The sequence below is a fragment of the Taudactylus pleione genome, unplaced genomic scaffold, assembly GCF_031769625.1.
Source record: "Taudactylus pleione unplaced genomic scaffold, aTauple2 ptg000135l, whole genome shotgun sequence".
NCBI classification, from domain to species: Eukaryota; Metazoa; Chordata; class Amphibia; order Anura; family Myobatrachidae; genus Taudactylus; species Taudactylus pleione.
The window spans coordinates 3,539,972-3,566,723 of record NW_028284537.1 but is presented as its reverse complement, the minus strand read 5'-3'; the positions used below and the strand labels follow the sequence as shown (position 1 = coordinate 3,566,723).

At 46.1% G+C, this 26,752-nt stretch overlaps 1 protein-coding gene across 1 annotated transcript in view; it reads right to left on the bottom strand.

Moving 5' to 3' along the window:
- Positions 1-781: 781 nt before the first annotated feature.
- SUCLG2 (succinate-CoA ligase GDP-forming subunit beta) overlaps positions 782-26,752 on the bottom strand; it is a 257,830-nt gene continuing 231,859 nt past the window's right edge. The window contains exon 11 of the mRNA XM_088473443.1: positions 782-2,147. Within this exon, the coding sequence (XP_088329569.1) occupies positions 2,032-2,147 (116 nt within the window). The 3' untranslated portion in view covers positions 782-2,031. The remainder of the gene's footprint in view (positions 2,148-26,752) is intronic.

Below are 26,752 nucleotides of genomic sequence, written 5' to 3'. Positions count from 1 at the left end.
TTTTTCTGCTGAGGGTCATTTTGATATATACAACATTATTCGTGGGCCGGGTGCAGGCCACGCCCCCTCCGTGTGATATTATACAGGGGTTGGGGGGTCACAATCGCCGGTGATTACAGCAATGTCTGGAGCTGTAAGGGCAGCGGTGTGACCTTCAGAATCGTCCTAAGGACACTCCAGACGGCACTGCTGCATAGATTCTGGCTGCAGGGTGCCATTCTAGGCACAGTGCTAGCCAGATGAGGCTAGCAGAAAGTAGCTCTGAGGGCCAGACCAAAATGATTCCGCTGGCCTTATATGGCCCCCGGGCCTGAGGTTCCCCATCCCTGCTGTACAGAGTTAGCAAAGTATGCACAACATTATGTACTAAAGGTATTGTAATGTATATGCTATGACACATATTACAGAGGGGCTTTCCAACGTTGGAGAGATTTCCCAGCACTGAATGGCTGATTCAGAGGTGAACGCTAAACGCCATTTTTGTACACAGCGGTTGTGTCAAATTATAAAACAAACACCAAACACAGTAACAACAAGGTGCCCACTGCCGGCTTCTCTGATTCGCTGCTGCACCTGCATTAGGGCTTAGTACATATATAGGAATGCATGGGGGGGTGCTAACTTGACCACTCCACAAGGCCAGTCGTCAGCTTTATGCCACCACTGAATATCTGATCAAAATTGACTGAAAGAACTTGGCAACGGACGGGTGGTCACCAGGCCCATGATCAGGATTATTCCTCCGACATACATTCCAAGTATTTACAATGAACTAGAAGCGTCAAGACGAATCCATTTATTTCTTCAAGTTAAAAACAGGAAATGAAGTGAGGACGTATAATTTATACGTTGCAGCAAATCTACAATGATACTTGCATGGCGTCTCAATACAGTATGTGGATAACAAGGTAAATATGGTTAAAAAATATACATATACTGTATCTTTACAGAGTGCTCGAATCTGAGAAACACAAATCATTGTTTACGGGGCCTATGTATCAAAGCTTGATGAGAGAGAAAATTGTGAGATATAAATCACCAACCAATCAGCTTCTAGGCTGTGTTTGAAAAATGACAGTTAGGAGCTGATTGGTTAATACTTTTTCTCTCACAATTTTGTCTCTCATCAAGCTTTGATCCATAGGCCCCTAAAATGTTTTATACCATTGGTGTAGATCTTAGAAAAAAGCGTTAATGAAAAAAGGACACATAAAAAATGTTAAGGAAACAAAAAGGACACATAAAAAATGTTAATGAAAAAAAATAAAGGCTGAAATATTTAAGAATCAAAAGCGATTTATTCACCGTGGAAGAGAAAATAACAAACTATGTGATTCTGCTTTGTCTGTAATAAGTTACCAGCATAATTTTCAGTCAATCGATAGGCTGAATACTTGGAACGCCTAGTACAGCATTATACAGAGGCAGTAGGCAACAAGTACAGTGTAACAACCTTTCAGAACACTACGCGTTTCACTTTCATTTAGGACTCTTAGGGGTATATTTACTAAAGGGCAACTTTGATGCTGGATTTAAAAGGGCAATAGCAATAAATGCAAAACAAACCCGATTTTTGCCTGTATAACTATTGCCCTTTTAAACCCAGCCGTCCAAGCCGCCTAGAATCGTGTCTTTCAAAAATCTTTATTAAATAGACCCCTTAGATGGAAATGAGCTGCAATAGGAACTGTACACCTGTATGAGTTACTATTACGGAAAAAGAGTGAATTGCTTAATACAGCGATACAACATCTATGTACGTGATTGTGTTTTATGTGCCATATAAAATACACTGTCTACATATATTCTGCCGGCTTCTCATCGTAATAAAACTTAAAAAAAAATTGGAAAAATTGTCGCATAAAAGCAGCTCATCGAAAATCATCACGATTGTCTTAATTTCTCCAAAAACATTGTTTAGAAATGACGTATAGAGTTCATTCGTCCCTGATACTTCCATAGAATACTCTGATACATTCATTGTTAGAGGTTACTGGGTTTCATCCAGGTGTCTGTTATCTGACGGGGTCTTTATTTCTTCCTAATGCTGGCCACCGCCTTCTTGGCGGCATCGTCCAGGTCGCTGGCAGAGGTGATGGGCAGCCCGCTCTCGCTCAGGATTCGTTTCGCCTCGTCGACGTTTGTTCCTTGATAGGAAAATGAAGGAACAAGAATTACATCCATATCCCCATTTATCAAGTGCTAATAATGGCTCTGTGTAACTATCAAATAGTATTTCTTAAATTGTGTCTTCATAAATATACAACTAAATATAATGTACAATAAAATATTTAAAAAAATAATAATTGTATTTTTTTTATTTTTAAGAAACCACAGCTACAGGAATTCCCACTTTTTACTAAGAAAGCAGAATAATCAACTAAAGACCAAGTAAGGCTACAATTTGACATTATTATACAGTATATAAAAGGTACTATACTGTCCATATACACTGTTGCTGCAGTCGCGCCAAACAGCCCCTCTCGGTGACAGGTCCTGTGCTACTCTGCTAGCGCCGAGCGTCTTTATTGCATCTAATACAGGCTATACACGGTGCGATATGCACCATGTATGACGACGGCCGACATATCGGGCGGTCCCCACACACGGAGCGAAGTGGTGGCTGGCCGGCCGGCCGACCGCCCGATACGCCGGCACCCCTTCCCTCACCCGCATAGCGCCAACATGGGGTCGTACATCACATCCCCAGAAAGAGTGAATTTTCCATAAGATCTGGGGATGCGATGTACGACCCCATGGGAGATTGCACGGGACAATATTATGCCCATACACGGTACGATATAGCAGCTATATCGTGCCAATCCGTTGGATCGGCTACTATATCGCACCGTGTATGGCCGGCTTAAGTGATGTGACTAAGGCCCGTATTCAATTAGATTGGCACCCGCGATACTTTTTTGCCTGCCGGACTTTTCGCCTACAGCATATCTCATGTTTTGGGTGCGGAAACTTTTTGCGCGCGTACCCGCGATTCCCCGTATTTAATTTCAAAGTACGCGAAAACAGCAGCCGGCGAAACTTGAACAGGCGGAAAGTTCTCTCCAAAATGGGGTAATCAGTCAGACACTCCCCAAAAGATGCACCGTCATGGGGGATCACTATGGATACCCCCAAAATTTTGGGTACCTGAAAATGGGGGGGTAGCATATTTTAAAGTTGCTAAAGTAAAGTTTCAAAAATCATGAAAACTTCATCTGCCGCAAGCACTAGGAAAGTAAAAAAACACCTGGGGCATACTTGGGGGATACCTCTGAGTCTATTCGCTAGTTTTTTAAGTTTGTCCCCCCAACTTTGAACTTTTTCGCCCCCAAAATGAAAGTACCTTTTTGGGGTGTTCTAAAGTGTTTTTTAATAATTTTTTCACACAGTTTACCTTTTGGGGATTGCACGGGGGTTCCCGCAACGTTGCACCCCAAAACCCCAATTCTGCACTTTTTTCTGCCTGCAATTCATAGGCGAAACTTTTTCGCCTATTACATTGGATTGACTTTCTGCATAGGCGAAAAGTCTTTCAAATTGAATACGGCGATACTGTTCCGCCAGGCGAAATGACGTCATCGGCGAAACTTTGACGATTCCGGCTTTTCACCTCAAATTGAATACGGGCCTTAGTCACACACAGATATACAAGTGTCTCATATTACATTAATCAGTGCAGTCTCCTGTTCATCGCATTGCAATAAGACACATGTTTTGGTTTTTGGGCAAAAAAAGACACAAAGACGACGCTCAGCCCTACCAGAGTCGCATGGACCTAGCGGCTTACCCGCGCCAGGTGTCTCGAGCCGCATACCGTATTGAGAAAAGGTGTATGAGGACACATCTGTAAGTAATCTGGAATTGCACTAAATGGTGAGCACTGCAAGCAGGTTTACTAGCACAACTGCAGAAGGTAGACAAAGTCCTGCAATAAGAACATTTTATATAGTAGTCTCGTCAAATTAAGATTCGATAAACATTGAGTGAAAATATATAACAATAGGTTTACAGTTCCTATACAGCATGATATTTCTGTTTGGAGGGTAACTTTCCCTTAATATAGTCTTATTGGTGAATACAGTACAGTGCGCCGGATTCCACGACAAATCACATAATGACGATTAAATGGAAATCTCAGTGAAAGTCCATTTTTGCTGACTTAAAATAAAAAATGTCACTTAACAGCTAATTCAGAGATCGAATGTTGAACTGCTAATTTAATCAGCGACACTGGTCACACGCACAGCAATGGTGGCACACGCAACCTACACCTAATTGGATTTTAGAAAGGTGTTAGGAAGCTGAATCGAGTGTGAGAAGGGAGGAATGTTGCAGAGTGAGGTTGATCTACAGTATCCAGCAGCGAATACATGAATATACAACACAAGGGCGCCATGCCAGGGGTAGGAGGTGATGAGCGGCAGACGCTGCTGGCATGGGAGGATGTTTAGAAAAAGAAACAACCTATGACGCTGCTGAACAACAAAGCTAAGCATTGCTGTAAGTAACAGGTGTGCGAGAGAGCAGCCATGCTGCAACGATGGTGGAGTTACAGGGTGCGGTGATGAGATTCAGGTCGGGAAGCTATGAAGGTGCCAAGTTACACAGTGCAGCTGTCGTCCTTCTCCTTAGACTGATACATTGAAAATGGTATAGGTATAGGGGAAAACGCTGTCGGTTTTCTATAGGAAAAGCAGTGACTGGTTTTGTACTGTTGATGAAATAAATGTCTCCACAAGGTGGAAGTAACATTCTCACATCTGTAGGTTTCCTCAGTTACCTCTGTTATCGGTCACTATGCACTATATTGCACAGCAGGTAACGCTGTCATCACTAGTTAGCTAACTGTATAGTCTATGGTCTGACTCAGCAGTGTACACAAATGTGATTACGGAGGCAGATCGGGCGTATGAGCCGCACTTCACGTGCGCTGTGATTGCATTGTGATTACGGACACAGAGGAATCCATCGCAAAGTCAGTGACTGGCTGACATGGTTTTGGGGGGCGGGGGAGGGGAGGGACGGGAGGTGGTCTGAAGAACGTAGTGTCTGTCCTTTTGAAAGCTGCTTCATGGGTGTGCATAAATCATACTTGCTGACATTCAGCTCCCTCCTTCCGGGAGGGAGGTGAATGCCTGTATGCAGCGGGGGGAGTGGCTAGACAATGACACTACTGGAGGCGGGGCCGCACAATTGTATTTTCGTGGCCCCGCCCCCTCTTCAGGATGCAAATCGCCTCACCAACCCCCGCTGCTGCAGGGTTTTCTATCATTAGTGCGGGGGGGGGGGGGGGAGCTTGGGCGAGGGGGGCCTCCTGGCCAAATCGGGATGGTAGGCAAGGCTGGCATAAATTAGCCACTGCGATTGCCTATGCAGCGTGAGAAGTCTCTGCATGCGAGGAGACTTGCGGTATTTGCAACTACTTAGACTTCTTGTAAATGCTGCGTGACTGACCGATGTGCTTTGATGGTACCGATGTTTGCACAGAAGAGCGACATTGGACGGATGTGAGAAGGCTTTATGCCGGCTGAGCATTGGCAGGCATTAGCCTAATTCTGTGCGAAATCACAGATGTGATTGTATTAGCCTACGCGGCTGAATCATGCCCCTATGATGGTGGTTCACAACCTGGGGTACGAGCACCCCCAGGGACATTCGCTGTGAAGTTCAGGGGCACTCAAACATTTTCAGCAGTGGCGGCCTGGGGGGACATCCAGGTGACAATGAGACACACAGGGAAAGCAGTGTCCTAGGGGTCTCCGTCCTCATGCATCACAGTAAGACACCGATAACAGGCAGGAACATACAGGCAGTGGCGTATTTGGATCCCAGGGCAAATTGAAAAATTGAGGTCCCCCCCATCTATGTGCGCGCAGTGAGAAATGGGCGTGGTCACTGAAAAATGGGGCATCAACATGACACACCCCTTTCTTGTCACTGGGAACATTTCTTTCCATATGCACCTTAATGCAGTGCCCCCAGTAGTGCCTCTTATACAGTACCCCCAGTAGTGGTCCCCCTTATACAGCCCGCCATTAGTTCCCCTTATACAGTGCCCCCAGTAGTGATCCCCCATATGCAGTGCCTCTTACACAGTGCCCCCTGTAGTGGTCCCCCTTATGCAGCCCCCCATTAGTTCCCCTTATACAGTGCCCCCAGGAGTGATCCCCTTATGCAGGCCCCCAGTAGTGCCCCTTATATAGTGTACCCAGTAGTGTTCCCCCCTTATGCGGCTCCCCCTGTAGTGGTTCTCCCTTTTCAGTGCCCCAAGTAGTAAGCCCCTTATATAATGCCCCCAGTAGTAGTCCCCCTTGATGCAGTGTCCCCAGTAGTAGTCCCCTCCTTAGCAGTAGTTCCCAGTAGTGGTCCCCCTCCCAATGCAGTGCCCCCAGTAGCCAGTAGTGGTGCCTCCCCTCCCCCTTCCCCAGCAGACACACACAAAAAAAAGAAAAAAAAAACACTTACCTGAATCACCGCTCTTGCTCCCGGCCACAGTCATCAGCTCATCTGTCCTCCTGGGCCGGCCCGCTGTGCATTTTGGGACTAAAGGAGCCGGAAGATGGAGCTCATGAGTTAGTCTGCCTGACTCTCATGACTGCTAATCAGTGGCGGGCACCGGCTCTAAGCACGGACTAGGAGGTCCGTCGCCCTGAGCCCGCCCTCTACCCTCCTTTTAGCGCTATTGGGTAAGCTCTCAGGGGGAGGGAATGGGCGCGGCCATGCAGCACAGGACGGCGCTGGGCGCATGGAAGCCTAGCACCGGTCCTGCTGCTAATTAAAACACACAGCCGCCATTCGGTCAGCACTACACTGACCTCAGTGTCCTGGACCACGGCTGGCGGCGCCCCTCGGCACACGCCCTGCTCGACCCCCCCTTAGTTACGCCACTGCATACAGGTGATCTGATCATTCGTGTTTCCGGGTGTAGTATGATACTTTGACAGTCATAATGTCTACACTGACCATGTCGACATACTGTCCCTGGTGGCCCAACGGTGACTTACCTGCTCCCAATGGCTGCACCAGCATCTTCCGGGTCACAGCGGTCATGTGAGTGTGACTTGAGCATGATTGCCGACTTTTTATATGTCCTTTCCGGGAGAAGCCCAAAGAGGAGACACATTGGCTACTTCGGAGGTCGGGGGCCGGGCTCCTATGTCATTATGCCCTGCCCCTGTCACGGCAAAGTGCCACAAATCACGGGACAGTGAGGGGGGCGGTGCTAAATAATGCGGTTTCCCATCATTTAGCTCCGCCTCCTCCATGCGATTCCCGGAAATTATCTCCCCATCCTGCCCACTTCTCTAGGAAGTGGATGGCAGAGATCGGGACGCTCTTACGGTGGCACGGGGGTTAACCGAAAATTCGGGACTCTCCCGCAACTTCCGTATGGACTTACGGTGCATTTATCTTGTTCCAATGAGTATACTGACCCTAACCCTCCCCCTAGTGCCTAACCCTAGTGTCGACATTCTGACAATCTCAACATTTTGACAATGTCGGCATCATGAGGACTACTTCCTGGTGTTTCCTGGATAAAAGAGATTATGTGGATTTAGTGACATCAGATAATTTCTGACACAGCGCCCCCTAATGTCAGAACTGGTGACTCAAATCAGCCTATAATACAGAATGACGATATAGGTTTTACCAGGTAATGTAGTCATTAAAGTTAATACTCATTTCTAAACATTTTCCAGTAGATCAGCCTATTGTTAATTCTACACCTATATGTTTCTATGTCAATTCTAGAATCCCAGTGTTTTATTTTTAATATATCCCTGATATTTTACTTGCCTATGCAATTTTGTATTTTTACTATTTTTAAAAAACATGTAAAAAAAAATAAGTGAATGTGTCTATATATTCTATAGCACATAACACAGCTTTACAATGTACTGAGACTATAGTTTTATTTTATATGTGTGTGTACAATTCAGTCTATTCTTTAGTAATTTTTTTTAAGTATCTTGTTTACCGCATATTTATTGCTTTTATTTATGGTGACGGCTAAACATTTTATCTCATAGCAGTTATATTCATCACAAATGTTTTGCTTGGCAAATAATGTGAATAGGCTGCCAGTAGGTTCCCAGGTGGCAAGTGACTGAGAACCACCGGCCTATAGCAGAGACCATCTGCGGCAGACCACTTAGAGATAAAGAGATAAAACCAAAAAGAGATAAAACCAAGAGAGACCTGACTGATGTGCAGGGTTCTTGCAGGCACACAGTGAACAAGTTTACAAAATACATTAAAATAAAATATATATATACACACACACACAATCGGGAAGACGGCTGACATTATACCGACAGCCGGCTTCCCGACTGTCATATCCCAGCGAGGATGAAATGACCGGCGTCTAGATGTAGACGGCACTCATTTTACTGACGCCGAGAGACCGGCATCCTGATCGAAGTGATGCCGGGCGCCGTTTGGCAGACAGCCGCGTGGTTAGGGCTCCCCCGGGGGGGACTTAGGGTTAGGCACCCCCCCGGGAGGTTAGGGCTAGGGGGAGGGAGGGTTAGGTACCCCTTGGGGGGACTTAGTTAGGCACCTCCCCGGGGGACTTATGTTTAGGTGGCGGGGAAGGGTGGGTTAGGGTTAGGCACTGGGGGGAAGGTTAGGGGGGTTAGGTTAGTTCATACTTACCTGGGGACGATCAGTATTTTCAGCCGTGTCGACCTGCCGCTGTCGGGATTTGAACCGCCGGACACAAGTCTGTGTGTATTCATATATATATATATATATATATATGTGTATATATATATATATATATATATGTATTTATATATATATATATATATATAACATTATCTTGACATTTTCATTTTGAAACTTTATTTAATTGACAATCCCCCTATACAAGTGAGGAGTACAAAAGTAACGTCTGATGATAGTGCCCTGTCAGACAACAACCGGTGCCAGGCAATGGGAACAAGCCTGAACAGCGTCAACATTTCCTATGTACTGTTCTGGAGCTTTGAACTGAATAAAAAAAGCAGCATTTCAAAAGGAGGTTTTGCAGTAGCATTTAGGAGCATTTAGGATGTAATAAACACATTGCTTGGAGCTAGAGAGCAATATATCTGCCCTACGTCTTGCTGTGTGTCGGCGCTGGTGTCATTTGTTTAAAAATAATTATAATTTACATCATACTTCATAATTACAGTGTAAACTGCACACACACACACATTCTCTAAACGAGCAAATAGTGTAATCTGGGCATTCTGCGTGTTAATTATCTTTACAGGCATTTAGCGAGAGCAGCGGCAGCATTCAGACGAGATAGATTCATACAGTGTATGTGTATTATTGTGAGACGATCTGCATCTCCCAGCTGGTGAAAACCCAGGACAGAAAGCACCAGGTGCACCAGAGCATTGCACAGCCCTTCACGGCTTGCTGATTACAGTGATGTATATGCAGGAGCTATCATTATAGGGCTAAGGGAATCCATATGTCTTATTGTTAATGCTTCCCCCTAACCATTACCTTTACTTTGCCTATGTCTCCTGCATTGTGGTAATGCCTTCTTCTCTCTGTCCTGAGCCCTTCCCTCTCCCCCAGCACCCTCCACCCTGCCCATCCCTCTCAAGTACTGCACCCTCCACCCTGCCCATCCCACTGAAGCACTGCACCCTCCACCCTGCCCATCCCTCTCAAGCACGGCACCCTCCACCCTGCCCATCCCTCTCAAGCACTGCATCCTCCCCATCCCTCTCAAGCACTGCACCCTCCACCCTGCCCATCCGACTGAAGCACTGCACCCTCCACCCTGCCCATCCCTCTCAAGCACTGCACCCTCCACCCTGCCCATCCCTCTCAAGCACTGCACCCTCTACCCTGCCCATCCCTCTCAAGCACTGCACCCTCCACCCTGCCCATCCCTCTCAAGCACTGCACACTCCAACCTGCCCGCTCATCCCTCAAGCACTGCACCCTACATCCTGCCCATCCCTCTCAAGCACAGCAGCCTCCACCCTGCCCATCCCTCTCAAGCACTGCACCCTCCACCCTGTCCATCCCTCTCAAGCACTGCACCCTCCACCCTGCCCATCCCACTGAAGCACTGCACCCTCCACCCTGCCCATCGCTCTCAAGGACTGCACCCTCCACCCTGCCCATTCCTCTCAAGCACTGCACCCTCCACTTCCCCCTCAAGCAAAACATCCTCCACCCTTCCCTCTGAAGCACAATTCCCTCCACTCTGTTCTTCCCTCTCAAGTACCGCCCCCTCCATCCTGCCCATTACTCCCAAGCACTGCTCTCTCCAACCTGCACTTACCTCTCAAACACCACCCTTCTCTTCTCAAGCAAGACTCACCACCTGTACTGCTCTAACCCTCAGGACCGCCAAACCATCCCTTCACTTTCCCCCCAAACACTCACTGCCACCCACTCCTCACCCCTGCTGTCTTCCAACACTCTCTAACGTCGTTCCTACAGCACACACAGGACCACCCATCCCTCTCCCCAGCAAACTCATACCTGAATTTCCTTTTCCTACAGCACACACAGGTCCACCCATCCCTCTCTCCAGCAAACTCATACCTGAAATTCCTTCTCCTACAGCACACACAGGTCCACCCATCCCTCTCCCCAGCAAACTCATACCTGAATTTCCTTCTCCTACAGCACACACAGGTCCACCCATCCCTTTCAATTTGTCCTTCCCACTATCCCACACACTGAAATGCACCCTTCTGTCTGGAACAGCATGTCATACCAACTTATCTTTCTCACAGACCTCTCACACGTGTCCTTTATCCTAGCAATCTCAACACCACACTCTCGGTCCTGCCCCTGCTCTCTCCCCCAGGACTCTTCTTGATCACGCAGCACTATGAAGCTCTCTTTCCAATACTTTCCAAGGACTTTTTCCTACTATGTCAACCAGTTCCTAAACCTATTATGCAGGTATCCTTTACTGTCTGTCACTGTAACATTCCCCCAAACACACAACTTCCCTCCACTTTTCCCCTATTAGCACTTTTGCTACTGTATATCCAGTTTTTTCACACAACTGTTCCTGACATGCTTCTGTTCCCCTGCTATCCTACTGTACATTTCCTTTATTCATTTCTCTCTATCCAGTTTACCAGTTAAGGCATTCCCTTCTATTCCCATATGTCTACAATCTTTCTTTTAGCTTTCTTTGTCAACATACTTTCCCTTTTGTTATGCTTCCCTATCCTAAGCTTCTTTCTTTTCCAGTTCTGTTCTCTATTTCACTTAGACATCCAGTTCTAGTTTCTATCCTGCTTCTCTATCCAGTTCTAGTTTCTATCCTGCTTCTCTATCCAGTTATTTTCTATATGCTGCTACTACATCTTACCCGCTTCCCAATCCAGTTCTGGTTTACGTCCTGCTTCTCTATCCAGTTCTAGTTTCTATCCTGCTTCTGTATCCAGTTCTAGTTTCCATCCTGCTTCTCTATCCAGTTCTAGTTTCTGTCCCGCTTCTCTATCCAGTTCTAGTTTACGTCCTGCTTCTCTATCCAGTTCTAGTTTCTGTCCTGCTTCTCTATCCAGTTCTAGTTTCCATCCTGCTTCTCTATCCAGTTCTAGTTTCCATCCTGCTTCTCTATCCAGTTCTAGTTTCTATCCTGCTTCTCTATCCAGTTCTAGTTTCTATCCTGCTTCTGTATCCAGTTCTAGTTTCTATCCTGCTTCTGTATCCAGTTCTAGTTTCTATCCTGCTTCTGTATCCAGTTCTAGTTTCTATCCTGCTTCTGTATCCAGTTCTAGTTTCTATCCTGCTTCTCTATCCAGTTCTAGTTTCTGTCCCGCTTCTCTATCCAGTTCTAGTTTCTATCCTCCTTCTCTATCCAGTTATTTTCTATATGCTGCTACTACATCTTACCCGCTTCCCAATCCAGTTCTGGTTTGTATTTCACCTCTCTATCCAATTGTGGACTCTATCCTGCTTCCTCATACAGATCTAGTCTCTTCCCCATTTCCCCATCCATTGGTGGTCTCTATTCCGCTTACCCATACAGTTATTGTCTCTATTCCGCTTCCCAATCCAGTTTTTGTCTTTTACCCGCCCCATCCAGTTCTTGTCTCTATCCTGCTACTACATCCAGTTCATGTCTCTTACCTGTATTCCCCATCCAGTTCTTGTCTCTATCCTGCTACTACATCCAGTTCATGTCTCTTACCTGTATTCCCCATCCAGTTCTCGTCTCTAATCTGTTTCCCCATCCAGCTCTTGTCTCTTCCCCATCTTCCCCATGTAGTTCTCGTCTCTATCCCACTTCCTCATCCAGCTCTTATTTTAATTTTGCTACTACATCCATGTCATGTCTCTTACCCATCCAGTTCTGGCTTCTATCCCAATTCGTCCCATGCCTCCTGAAGACAGCACGGCAGAAGGATGGCAAAGGATAAAGTTTGCACTTACACATAAGTATGCCAGTGTTTAGCAACATGCAGTAAGAACTTATGATTTACCACAGGCGGTCTGAAAACACAATACAGTTTACCCTCCCCTACATTGTTATTTGCCAATTCATCTTCTTTATTCTGTACTCTATCACCTTCCCTCGTTCCCCAGCATGCATTGCTCCAGTCTCCTTCCTTGCCTCACAATTCTCTCTGCTCTTCTCTGTTCTCTCAATCCCCAGTTTCCTCAGTGCTAATCATCATACTCCTCTGTTTCTCTATCAGTGTCCCGGTCTTTCCTGCTTCCTGTCTTCTCAGCTCTACTCTCCCCTCCACTATCCGCTTCCCAACCACCACCACGCAAAGACTGAATGTTCCTGGGTGGTGTAATGAATACTTCGGCAATTAACACGTACAGGAATCTTTGCAAGGTTTAATGCCATCATAAGTCTCTCAAGCTGATCTGTACCTATTAAGCTGTACTCATCGCCATTCCATAAACAACTAACAGCTCAAACCTGCTATTTAATCATACCTGTCTGGTTTCCTATTACTCTCAGTAGCATTTGTTAAAAGCCAGAAGTCTGGGGAGGAAGAAGAATGTACAGGCTGCTCTTTTTCTTCCTTCTCCCTTGTCTGCTCTTAGTCTGTATGGAGGCTGCAATTAATGCCAATTTAATATTTTATAACTTTGATTCCTGACGCTGCTACTCGAAATGGGAGCAGAAGGATGTTCCATTTTAATGTATTATATAAGGAAGCCAAAATGTCATTCAGGGGAGCTGGTAATCATGCTGCAGCTGTGTATGGGGTACAATACACTAAAAATGTATCCATGGATGTTCCCAGAGACTGAAATAACATCCCATTATAACGAAGCAGGATGCCACTCAATAAACTAAATCGCTGCTTTAAAAATTGGTTTTATACTAAACTAGACAATTAAATGGGAAAGGCACAGAATGAATAAAAAGAAGTAATTTTTTTTGTCATCCACCTGCACAAAATGTTAAGTACTGTATATGACACATAGAGGCAATGCTAACAGTCGTATATGAAAAAGGTGAATGAATCATATTGGACAGGGCAAACAAAATTCTTCAACAATAACCTTTGGCCACTGGGTGGTGCCAGAGAGCTGTACAAAGTTCAGAGCTCAGGTTAATTCTTTACACAGACACACACATACACAAGACGTGCTAGACGAAAACACAGCGAGAATAATGGCTTTAACACTGGTGACATAGCACGGCTGGTACATGGCTATTTAAACTCACTTAATTAGTAGTTAAATCAAATAAGCTCATTTTTCCATTGACGGAACCCTAAAGAATACCTTGACATGTTAATATGATGTCAGGATGTACAGATGTTGGTGCCTCATAAAAGCACTGTTAAACATGCAGCCTAAGATTAGAGCCAACCCAAGATTAACGAGACTATAAATAACGTAGACCTGTAACGGATTTTTGTGGCCCCGCCATGGAAACAGTTGATGCAGGAATAGGACGCTGTCCATGGTGCTGATGCAACTGCCAATGTATTTTTAAAGAGAAGCTGGGGACACACATGTTTTTGTGATCTATAATTTCAAATGGAGAATCGTCTACCAAGTAATCAATGTTACAAATAATAATGTTTCTCTTCCTTTATTCAGTGTGTCTACAAATGTCTTGCACAGCAGCCAATCCTTACCTGGTGATGTCACCAGTTGTATTCAGTCTGATACAGACCCTGTGTGAAACACTATTCGCTAACTAATGAGAACACAGCTACCTTTTTGTATTTCTGTGCAGTGGAAAAAGACAATCGACCGAGCCTAAGAGAGAAAAGCTACAGAGATAATGACTGCAGCACTAACATGTGGCAAAATCGAACCGTAAAACAGTAAAAAGTTTTAACTATAGAAAATAGATAATAGCAAACCTATAAACATACTTTAAACAGAGTTATGTATCCCTTACAAGGAATTTTATAGCACTATATAGATGTGTCCATACATCCATCCTTTTTACGCCATATGGTGCAAGACGCCTGGCATGGATTACACGCTCTTGCACGGGGGTAGGGATTCCAGTGCTTGAGTCATTTATTTTAAACGAATATTAGTTTTTGTCGCAAAGGAACTGGTGTACAGCATAATGACTTGCGCTATGAATTGTTATGCTTAATCTGCTACAGGGTGTTTCTGTCGCTATTGGCCCCAAAGTTTTTCTTAGAACTTTTAAAGTAATTGACATAATTTAGTAAAATTTGACATAGACATACCTTGGGCATGGAACGTCATTGAATGATATTGCCATGGAATCAGCTGAGCATAGAATGACCTTACCATGGCATTTAGCAGGAATGGGAAGACATTACCATGGCAAGACCTGGGCATGAAAAGGCACCATCATAGCATGATGTGGGCATGATAAGAACATACCATGGCATGATATGGGAATAAAAGACATTGGCATGGCATGATAAGGGAATAGAAAGACATTGCCATGGCATGATACGGGAATAGAAAGACATTACCATGGCATGATACGGGAATAGAAAGACATTGCCATGGCATGATACGGGAATAGAAAGACATTGCCATGGCATGATACGGGAATAGAAAGACATTGCCATGGCATGATACGGGAATAGAAAGACATTGCCATGGCATGATACGGGAATAGAAAGACATTGCCATGGCATGATACGGGAATAGAAAGACATTGCCATGGCATGATACGGGAATAGAAAGACATTACCATGGCATGATACGGGAATAGAAAGACATTGCCATGGCATGACACGGGAATACAGACATTGCCATGGCATGACACGGGAATACAGACATTACCATGGCATGATACGGGAATAGAAAGACATTACCATGGCATGATACGGGAATAGAGAGACATTACCATGGCATGAAAAGGGAATAGAAAGACATTACCATGGCATGATACGGGAATAGAAAGACATTGCCATGGCATGTCACGGGAATACAGACATTGCCGTGGCATGATACGGGAATAGAAAGGCATTACCATGGCATGTGACGGGAATAGAGAGACATTACCATGGCATGATACGGGAATAGAAAGACATTGCCATGGCATGTCACGGGAATACAGACATTGCCGTGGCATGATACGGGAATAGAAAGGCATTACCATGGCATGATACGGAATAGAGAGACATTACCATGGTATGATACGGGAATAGAGACATTGCCATGGCATGATACGGAATAGAAAGACATTACCATGGCATGATACGGGAATAGAAAGACATTACCATGGCATGATACGGGAATAGAAAGACATTACCATGGCATGATACGGGAATAGAAAGGCATTACCATGGCATGATACGGGAATAGAAAGACATTGCCATGGCATGATACGGGAATAGAAAGTCATTACCATGGCATGTGACGGGAAGAGAGAGACATTGCCATGGCATGATACGGGAATAGAAAGACTTTGCCATGGCATGATATGGGAATAGAAAGGCATTACCATGGCATGATACGGGAATAGAAACATTGCCATGGCATGATACGGGAATAGAAAGACATTACCATGGCATGATATGGGAATAGAAAGACATTGCCGTGGCATGATATGGGAATAGAAAGACATTGCCATGGCATGATACGGGAATAGAAAGACTTTGCCATGGCATGATACGGGAATAGAAAGGCATTACCATGGCATGATACGGGAATAGAAACATTGCCATGGCATGATACGGGAATAGAAAGGCATTACCATGGCATGATACGGGAATAGAGAGACATTACCATGGCATGATATGGGAATAGAAAGACATTGCCATGGCATGATACGGGAATAGAAAGACTTTGCCATGGCATGATACGGGAATAGAAAGGCATTACCATGGCATGATACGGGAATAGAAAGGCATTACCATGGCATGATACGGGAATAGAGAGACATTACCATGGCATGAAAAGGGAATAGAAAGACATTGCCATGGCATGATACGGGAATAGAAAGACTTTGCCATGGCATGATACGGGAATAGAAAGACTTTGCCATGGCATGATACGGGATTAGAAAGGCATTACCATGGCATGATAAGGGAATAGAAAGCCATTGCCATGGCATGATACGGGAATAGAAAGACTTTGCCATGGCATGATACGGGAATAGAAAGACATTGCCATGGCATGATACGGAATAGAGAGACATTACCATGGTATGATACGGGAATAGAGACATTGCCATGGCATGATACGGAATAGAGAGACATTACCATGGCATGATACGGGAATAGAAAGACATTGCCATGGCATGATACGGGAATAGAAAGACATTACCATGGCATGATACGGGAATAGAAAGGCATTACCATGGCATGATACGGGAATAGAAAGGCATTACCATGGCATGTGACGGGAATAGAGAGACATTACCATGGCATGATACGGGAATAGAAAGACATTACCATGGTATGATACGGGAATAGAAAGACATTACCATGGTATGATACGGGAATAGAAAGACATTACCATGGCATATTACGGGAATAGAAAGGCATTACCATGGCATGATACGGGAATAGAAAGGCATTACCATGGCATGTGACGGGAATAGAGAGACATTACCGTGGCATGATACGGGAATAGAGACATTGCCATGGCATGATACGGAATAGAGTGACATTACCATGGCATTATACGGGAATAGAAAGACATTACCATGGCATGATATAGGTATGTAAAGAGAGGACAATCATATGAGCAGGTCTATATTATGATACAAAACCCTGCAGAAGACTGAGAATAGCACAGAGGTGTGTGGATGGTATGTAAGGATACAACGTAATGTGATAGGACTCTGCAGCAATGGGGCAGGAATCTGGATGACATATGAACCAGAGTTATTACAATGCAGCGTGGTAGGGAGGGAAATCAGTACTCCGCTAAACCTCCAAAATCAAACTCCTGTGCTCCTAGGTACAAAAACATTTCCCCTTTGTGGCGGCAAGAGATGGAGCCCTCAGATATAAATGAAACAAACCATACCCATTAGGTATCTCCGTAGCACTGATCATCTGAGTGGAACAAGTTAGAAATAGAGTCAAGAAAAGGGAGACTTTAAATGTAAAAATAGTAGCGTGTTCCTCAAAATGAATAATTTGCCCAGCTTTCTGCCAGAGCACAAGCACAAAGCTTTGCGGCTGCAGGAGGACGGACGTCTGCACAGGAAGGTGGCGGCGTCAGGTGGGGTGAAGTCATTCACTGCAAAGTACAGAGCAGGTGCCCTGAGGGGCCAGGTGCTGGGGAGCAGGGCATAGATGAGAGTTCTCTGTGCGTGTTTATTGCAGTGAGTGGAATTGGTGGAGGGGAAGCATTGAAGACTCCTGTACGGAGAGGCACCTCTCTATTCCCACTCTGGTGCTCTATCTATAAGCAAGGTAATAAAAAAACTTATCACACATAAACGTGGTATATGTAGTAAACACAGTCCCAATGTCCAGTTACTCTATTAACTTAAGCCACAAGTGGTTTAGGCGATAAACTGGTTCTAAGTGGTAGGAGGCTGGACTGTGATGTGAGGTGAGGTTTCCGCCTCTCCGCACACCATGCTGCACATTCTGGCTGCTGAGGCGTATCCTGAGAGCTTCATGTAGGCGGCCATCTTATCGTGTGCTGAGGGAACAAATGCAGTCACAGTGGTGCAGGATCTAATTTTACACTTTATATCAGTGTTTCCCAACCTCGGTTCTCAAGGCACACTAACAATCCAGGTTTTAGTGATATCCATGCTTGAACACAGATGGTCAAATCAAAATAACTGTAGTGCTAATTAAAGACACTTGTGCTCAAGTATGGCTATCCTTAAAACCTGGACTGTTGGTGTGCCTTGAGGACCATGGTTGGGAACCCCTGCTTTATATTTACATTGTGCATAAAGCTTGCTTCATACATCTAGTGCTCTGTATACTGCGGCCAAATGATGCCCTGATTCAGTATGATATATTATAGTATTGTGGGTACAGTTGGCTTATGGGAAGGCTAATTAAATACACAGGGCCTGTACATGCGCCAAGATACATTACCGTGGTTGCGCGCGGCGAGTATTTATTTGAAGTATGATTGACAGTCAGGGTTCATTTGGGGGAGGTAACGGGCAGTGGCGGGAAAGAACGCAGGCGCGTCACGACCATTTCGGGGACGTGTCACACCCTGTGACTGCGATCCCATGTGCAAGGAACATGGCTCCGGCGTCTCAATTCCCACCGGTCATTTTGCGGGACCAAGACTCACTCAGGGCTGCAACAAATTAATGATCTGCCACCAATGCGGATTCTTTGTACGGAGACGTTTGGATTGTAAAAGCTGCTGGTGGGCGTCTCAAAATATTCCCTGGCGTTTGCAACGTTTGTATATATTTGCATAGCGGCTGCGTACATATTTGCATCTGCGACAGCGTTAGCGTAAGTCTTTGAATCAGGCCCATAGTCCGCTACGCCGCAGGAAAGCGTTGAGATGCTTTAATGAACGAGCACCTGATAGAACAATGGGGCGAGAAGCTTATTTTCCCACAACATGTGTGCGAGCCCGTTATCGGTCATCCCCAAAAGAGAATGACAGATTTGCCAGGATGAGAAAACTACATTAAAAATGTTTTCATCTGTCCCAGTAACCATGAACTCGGCTTACACATACTGTAGCTCCTTATTAAAGGGAAACTACAGCTGAAATTATAGTAGTGATACAGGGGTATATGTACTAAGGGAGTGGTTCTCAACTCCAGTCCCCAAGTATCCCCAACACGTCGTGTTGTCTAGATTTCTTTAATCATGCATGGGTGGGTTACCCTATTTTTCTGGCTCCATAATTATCCCACCTGTTTTCACAGATAGAAATCCTGAAAACATGACTTGTTGGGGGTACTTGAGGACTAGAGTTGAGAACCACTGTACTAAGGGGTGGCTGCCCGGCATGTTCAAGCCCAAAATGTAAAAGAGCGAAGCTTTTAGCAGCAAAGCACCCCAATGCCTAGTAAATAAGCCCCATAGTGTTTTACCCTGTAAGCAATGTAGAAACATTTCAAATCGCTGAGGGGGGGGTCATACGATCCTGTTTTTTACATCGCTTTCAAGATTTAACTGCGCAGGGGGGAGGGGATGATGACATGATTCTCCTGCCTTGCAATTCCTCAATTCATGCCACAAGTGGGGCTGGAGACAGATGCTACAATTTGCTGCTAGTCACATGATCAAAGCTCCGCCCTGCCCATTTCAGCAGCATGGTATTGCTCACGATAACCCCAGATTGGGCTGCATGTACAGCCGACTGGGTTTATCGTAAACGATTGGGGCTGTCATTCAAAATGTGTGTAAGCGGCTTTAGTCTTAGTCGCAATGAGATGGGAATAGACCACTTTAACGAGACTGCACTGTTCAATTTGATACGAACGGAGTCTGATTCTGTACACGAATTGCTACTATGCTGCGGGCGCGGATTTCTTTCACGCCAAGTTAATGTGCGATTTTGTACATATTTACAACTAATTCCTGTACGGATAAAGTCACAGCGCGGCGTCTCTGGTACAGATTAAGGGCCATATCCTATTAGCCTCAATAACTATAAGTTTGTGCCGGTGTAAACTTATCGCACTGATCACACAAATATATATTTTATAGTATGTATGCACGCTCCCGTTTATCGGGCAATCCGATTACATTCACCCGATAAATCTTGCCTGTACCCCCAAAAAAAGGTAAATTAATATTGGGTAACATTATAGAAGTCTGTAAGTGGCTATAATCAAAGGTTTTGGGGTTATATGCATTTTTCCATAACAGTGAAAAAATTATAGAAAGCAATATTTTTTGTCCAAAATAAATGCGGTAGGAAATCGGTATAAAATGCATCCGGCAGTTCGAATCCCGACGGCAGTGAAGATCCTGACACGTAAGTTTTTCTATATTCACTAACCTTACCCCCCCTAACCCTCCCTTAGGGGTGCCTAACCCTAACCTCCCCCCCAAGTGCCTAACTCCCCCTGTAAGTGTCTAAGTCTCCCAGGGGGGTGCCTAACCCTAACCTCCCCTTCTCCTAACCTAATCCTAACCCTCCCAGGGGGGGGGTGCCTAACCCTAAGTCGCCCCTGGGAGCCCCTAACCTAACTGTTCCCCCACCGCGGCTGTCCGCGCCTGCCTTATCTTCGATCGGTATGCCGGGTGTCGGGCTCCCGGGATAGGTAAAATGACAAGCGTCGGGATTTTGACGCCTGTCATTAGACCCCTGCCGGCATTAGACAGTCAGGAAGCCGGCGGTCGGCATTTCGACCGTCGGCTTCCTGACCGCATCCCCTTTTCACACCCGGGTTACTGTGCAGTGTGAAAGGGCCAGGTTGAAGTAAGCCGATTCGAGCGACCCGTCATTTAAACCCTGGTCACGAGAAGGATTGAACACGGGTTCAACCCGGCTCGTGGTGCAGTGTGAGCAGGTAAGCTGGGTCCATGTGACCCGGGTCCCGTTCACGGCATACTAAGAGCCAGCACTTGGAGAGGATCTCATATCCAAGCCCCGGCACAGCATACGATGGCGGTGACGTAATCGACCCGGCATTAGTGCTGGGTCAGGCCGCCAGTCTGAATGAGGTCTCAGTCGTGTCGCATCTAGGATGGACCTGTGAACAAAATCCTGGTTGCGACCCGGCATTCTGATGTGAAAGGGGTATCAGAGGTACATTAAAATGGGTGTAAGTATATTTTCGTGTCATTATTTTTAAAACTACACCTGTCACTTTAAAACACATGTCCTTTCCATACAGTCCCCATATACCTGTCCCACTACTTTAAACCCATTTTACAACACTTTTTACTTTTTCACCCCCAAAAATGTACGTAATTATTGGCCAAATGAAAAAAAAAAATTTTTTGGGCATAATTATTCAGAAGGACGGTGTCCCAACATTGTCAGACAAAAATAGGGGTTTGCACAACTTATCACCTGCTCCAGGGGTCCCGAATACAGAATCACGATCACTCCAATGCAGGGTTATTGGGTTGCAGGATAAGTTTCCATTTGTGAAAATGGTTATCAGGGAAAAATGGGTTATCGCGTCTAATAGGATATGGCCCTTAGTGGTGTTTTGCTGCGTCTGAGGTGCGAATAAGATGCAAATTTAAAAAAAAAAGTCGCTATGCTACACCGCTTTGCGTGGCTCACTCGCACCGGGCGTCTTGCTGCATGGCATATTAAGGCTAGGTGCATGAGGACGCATTTGTATTGCCAAAAATGATTTACTGCATTCCCACTCCACTAACAAAGCATGTTTTCCATGTCTTTACCATTGGCGTCTAAAACTGGGAGATTACGCCTTCACAGAGCAAAACAAGCAATAAAACACACTGCACAAAGGCACTCCAAATGTCCCATTTATTTTCAATGCCTCCTATAACAAAACCTAATAATCCCCCTTCCCAGCTGGTGGTCATCCTCTTGATTAGTTGAGTAAATATACGCAATTAGAATGTTACCATGTTCAAAGGGAACGGTAATCCCTCCCTCAGCCCCTCATCAAGCAGCCTGTAATTATTATACACTTGGTAACAAAGATTTGCTCATAAAATCCCACTAAATCGAGGCAGATTTGACTGATTGAGATTTTCTTCATGAAGACATCTGTAATTCACCGAATGAGGACAAAGATGATTTAATTCACTGTAGAGCCTGTGTCCCTAAGCTTCCTACAGGAACATGTGATAAACAATTGTACCTATAATTTGTTCCATGAAGGGGTAGTGAATTCAATGGCTGCCTACACTGCCGACACCATGGGGGTGACCCGCAAGTTTTACAGGTGCAATCTTGCACGTGTTTACTGAGGGTTTGATTCAGAGATGGACGCAATGGTACGTACGCAATTCGATCGATTTCTTTTGCCATTGCGCATGCGTACAAGCCGCACTGCGTGTGCGCTGCGATCGCATTGTGATTACGGATGCTTTGAGGAATCCATCGCAAAGTGATTGACAGGTTGTCAGCGTTTGGGGGTGGTAATAGGGGGGTGGTCAGAAAAATGCAGGCGTGTCTTGACCGTTTAAACACCGTTACAGGGGCGTGCATAAATTAGCGTCTGCGATCTCCAGAGAGCTCTCTGCGAGTCAGGAGACCTGCCGAGTCTGCGGCTGGTCAGACCTACCGCAAGGGCAAGATGACTGCTCAATGTGCGTTGATGTTATTGACATTTACACAGGGCAGCGACGTCGTACGCATATGAGAAGGCCGTGGCGGGCGTTCTTATGCGTGGGTAAGCTTTAGAACTATTTGTATGGTTTCGTAACTGTGTTCCATGCAAAATTGCAGCTGCAATCGCATTAACGCATGCCCCTGAATTAGGCCCTAAATTCACTAATTAGGTATTCTGTCATCAGAAATGGATTGGACCAAATACCGAGCTATCCTTTTTTTCTCTCTCTCTTCTGAAGTGTAGCATGTATGAGGCAGCATAGGCTGGCAGGGGTTGGGGATGGGAGCCCGGCACTTGGGATGCAGGTTTGTCAAAAGACCGACAGCGGTATCCAGATGCTGAGAATACGTAAGTAGCCTAACCTTCCCTCCTTCTCCCCCTAACGCTCCTGTTCTACACGCTAACTCTCCATACCCCGCACCATAGCCTACCCCGTTAGTGCCTAAACTTAACCCACCCCCCTTAGTGCCTAAACCTATCCCAACCCCCTTAGTGCCTAACCCCCCCACGGTGGTGCCTAACCCTAACCTCCCCTGTCACCATCCTGCCAATCACACACTGCAGAGACAGATCACCACACTGCTAAACCCATACTGCAGAGATAGATCACCACACTGCCAATCACACACTGCAGAGATAGATCACCACACTGCCGTTCACATACTGCAGAGATAGATCACCACCCTGCTAATCACATACTGCAGAGATAGATCACCACACTCCTAAACCCATACTGCAGAGACAGATGACCACACTGCCAATCACATACTGCAGAGATAGATCACCACACTGCCAATCACACACTGCAGAGATAGATCACCACACTGCCAATCACACACTGCAGAGATAGATCACCACACTGCTAATCACACACTGCTAAACCCATACTGCAGAGATAGATCACCACCCTGCCAATCACACACTGCAGAGACAGATCACCACACTGCCGATCACATACTGCAGAGATAGATCACCACCCTGCCAATCACATACTGCAGAGATAGATCACCACCCTGCCAATCACTTACTGCAGAGATAGATCACCTCACTGCTAAGCACATACTGCAGAGATAGATCACCACCCTGCTAATCACATACTGCAGAGATAGATCACCACCCTGCCAATCACATACTGCAGAGATAGATCACCACCCTGCCAATCACATACTGCAGAGATAGATCACCTCACTGCTAATCACATACTGCAGAGATAGATCACCACACTGCCAATCACATACTGCAGAGATAGATCACCACCCTGCTAATTACATACTGCAGAGATAGATCACCTCACTGCTAATCACATACTGCAGAGATAGATCACCACCCTGCTAATCACATACTGCAGAGATAGATCACCACCCTGCTAATCACATACTGCAGAGATAGATCACCACCCTGCCAATCACTTACTGCAGAGATAGATCACCACACTGCTAATCACATACTACAGAGATAGATCACCACACTGCTAATCACACACTGCAGAGATAGATCACCACCCTGCCAATCACATACTTCAGAGATAGATCACCACACTGCTAATACCATACTGCAGAGATAGATCACCACCCTGCCAATCACTTACTGCAGAGATAGATCACCACCCTGCCAATCACATACTGCAGAGATAGATCATCACACTGCCAATCACATACTGCCAACAGAGGTACCCTGTGTAGGACCTTAAACCCCTAGGCTAGGGACAGATGGAGCTGACAATGCAGGGTTTTTAAGGGACTACATTTTTTAATGTGTTACAACCAATGATTGGTGGTATGGGCAGGTTTAAGGGTGGGGTTAGGCTTTAAATACAGATTTTTATCATAGTGAAACCACTGTACTTCCCGGCGCTAATACTATATTAAATAGTATAATTAAATAACACCAGCTGCAAGTAAAGGGTCTAGGACCCTGAAAGGATATAGAAAAGCTCAAAAGTTCTTTATTTACTGCGCATAGTGGTATAAAGTAATCCCATTCAATTATTGATAGATATATCCGTGTTTGCTTTCTGACCCTCATTCAGACCCACTCGAGAGCGGCTGTCCGCTCGCAAGTGGGTCGATGGTCTGCACTGCGCAGGCACACGATGGAGGGAGCTCCGTCGTGCGCATGCGCGAGATTCGACGAGCGAAGGACTTTCCTTCGCTCGTAGTGTCTCATCAAAGGGGGCGTGCTGTCGATGTTGACTGACAGCACGCCCCCTTTGGAGGGCGTGCCGGGGGCGTGCCTCCCTGACGGGGGCGTTCCCAAGGGAACACCTACCGTCAGAAGCCGGCCCCACTGACATCACTAGTGATGTCAGTGGGAGTGATTTTGGCTCTGATAGAGCCAAAATCACTCCTGGCCTTGCGGTTGAAAACCTCAACCGCAGGCTGTTGCTCGCAGTTTCGATGGTCCAGACCATCGCGACCATCATCCTGCACGCAGCTATACGAGCGTCCAGGAGGACGCTCCATATTAATGGAGGTGGGCCCTGATTCAGAGCGAGCGCTCTGGTCAGAGCGTCCGGCTCTGAATCAGGGCCTCTATTTCGACACAGGAGGCTTGTATATAATTATACAAAATAAGTTTAATCACATAAACATCTAGACAATATATAAAAATAGTAACTCACAATTAGTAGAGCAGCATATTTCATAGAAAAAAATATATATATTATCCCTAGTATAATAAAATTACCATATATAATTGGATATGGAGCATTGCATACAGGGCTAATAGGTCATCATTTGTGTATAAGAGCAGTCAACACAACTTGTTAAAGCCTGAAGCTGGCCATACACCTGCCCCACCAGCATACGTTCCGATTCAGCATCCGACACCCCGGAGCTCCCTGGCAGTACCGGCAGCATGTTTGTTGTTTTTCTTAGTACAGGATCTGTCGTAAGATCGATCCTGTGTCTCACGCGCTCATTAGGGAAACAGTCATTGAAATGACTTGAATTGCTACAAAATAAACGGCACGATGTGCACACGATACGATGGAACACATGGGCTGCACATCTGATCATAAGATCCGATCAGGGGCGGATTGGAAGGTATTTTCTGCGGGAAAATTCCTGGTGGGCCGATTGGATGTGGGGCCGCTTTTCTGTTGAGGCCCCGCCCCCTTGTTTGCGTCACCAGCCAGCTCCTTTAGAGACCACTTTGCGTTTTTTTCACAGGCGCACCCGGCTGCCTGTCAGCTCTGTGTGGCCGTGTCTTAGCCTCTCGCGAGGAGAGGCCAGCGGCAGTCTGCTTGAGCCCCGCCCAGCATGCTGCGGAGGACTTAACAAGATTGGAAATGGCGCGGCCCGCAGGTGACAGCGGCCGTTGGTGTGACCGCGACGCAATGGAGGTAAGTTGCGGCGGGGGTGGGGGGCCGTCCAGGCAGTCTGTCAGCCCGATCGTCTCCTCTCTACTCTTCCCTCCCCAGGTTGCGAAGTGTCATGTTTAATTTCACAGCCTGGGGAGAGGGCAGAGCGGAGAGGAGACAATCTGGCTAGGTGCAGCAGGGCAGACTTGCAGTGCATTGTGCAGGGCAATGGGGCTGCGAGATGGAGTGAGACTCAGGATGTCTGGGGTGGGAGCCCTGCTAAGGGGAGAATGAGATCATCGGTCTAAGTGGGAGGTCGGAGGGAAGTTGATCTGTCTAAGGGGGAGGGGAGATCTGCAAGGGAGATATGTTGAACTTGTGGGAGACAGTCTTTCTCTGGGGGGGATGGGGGGTTGCTATAGTGAGATCAGATGATCTGTCTGTGGGGTGGGCTGCTCTAAGGGGAGATATTTTGTGGGGGGGGCTGCTATACTGAGATGGTCTGTCTGGGGTGGGCTCATTTTGTTCTAAGGGGAGATGATATTTCTGTGGGCGGGGGAGTCTGCTATACTAAGGGGAGAGGATTTGTCTGTTTGGAGGGGGCTCTGGTATACCAGGGGTGGGGAGATGATGACCTGTCTGTGGGGAGGGGGCTCTGGTATACTAGGGGTGGGGGAGATGATGACCTGTCTGTGGGGAGTGGGCTCTGGTATACTAGGGGTGGGGGAGATGATGATCTGTCTGTGGGGAGGGGGCTCTGGTATACCAGGGGTGGGGAGATGATGATCTGTCTGTGGGGAGGGGGCTCTGGTATACTAGGGGTGGGGGAGATGATGATCTGT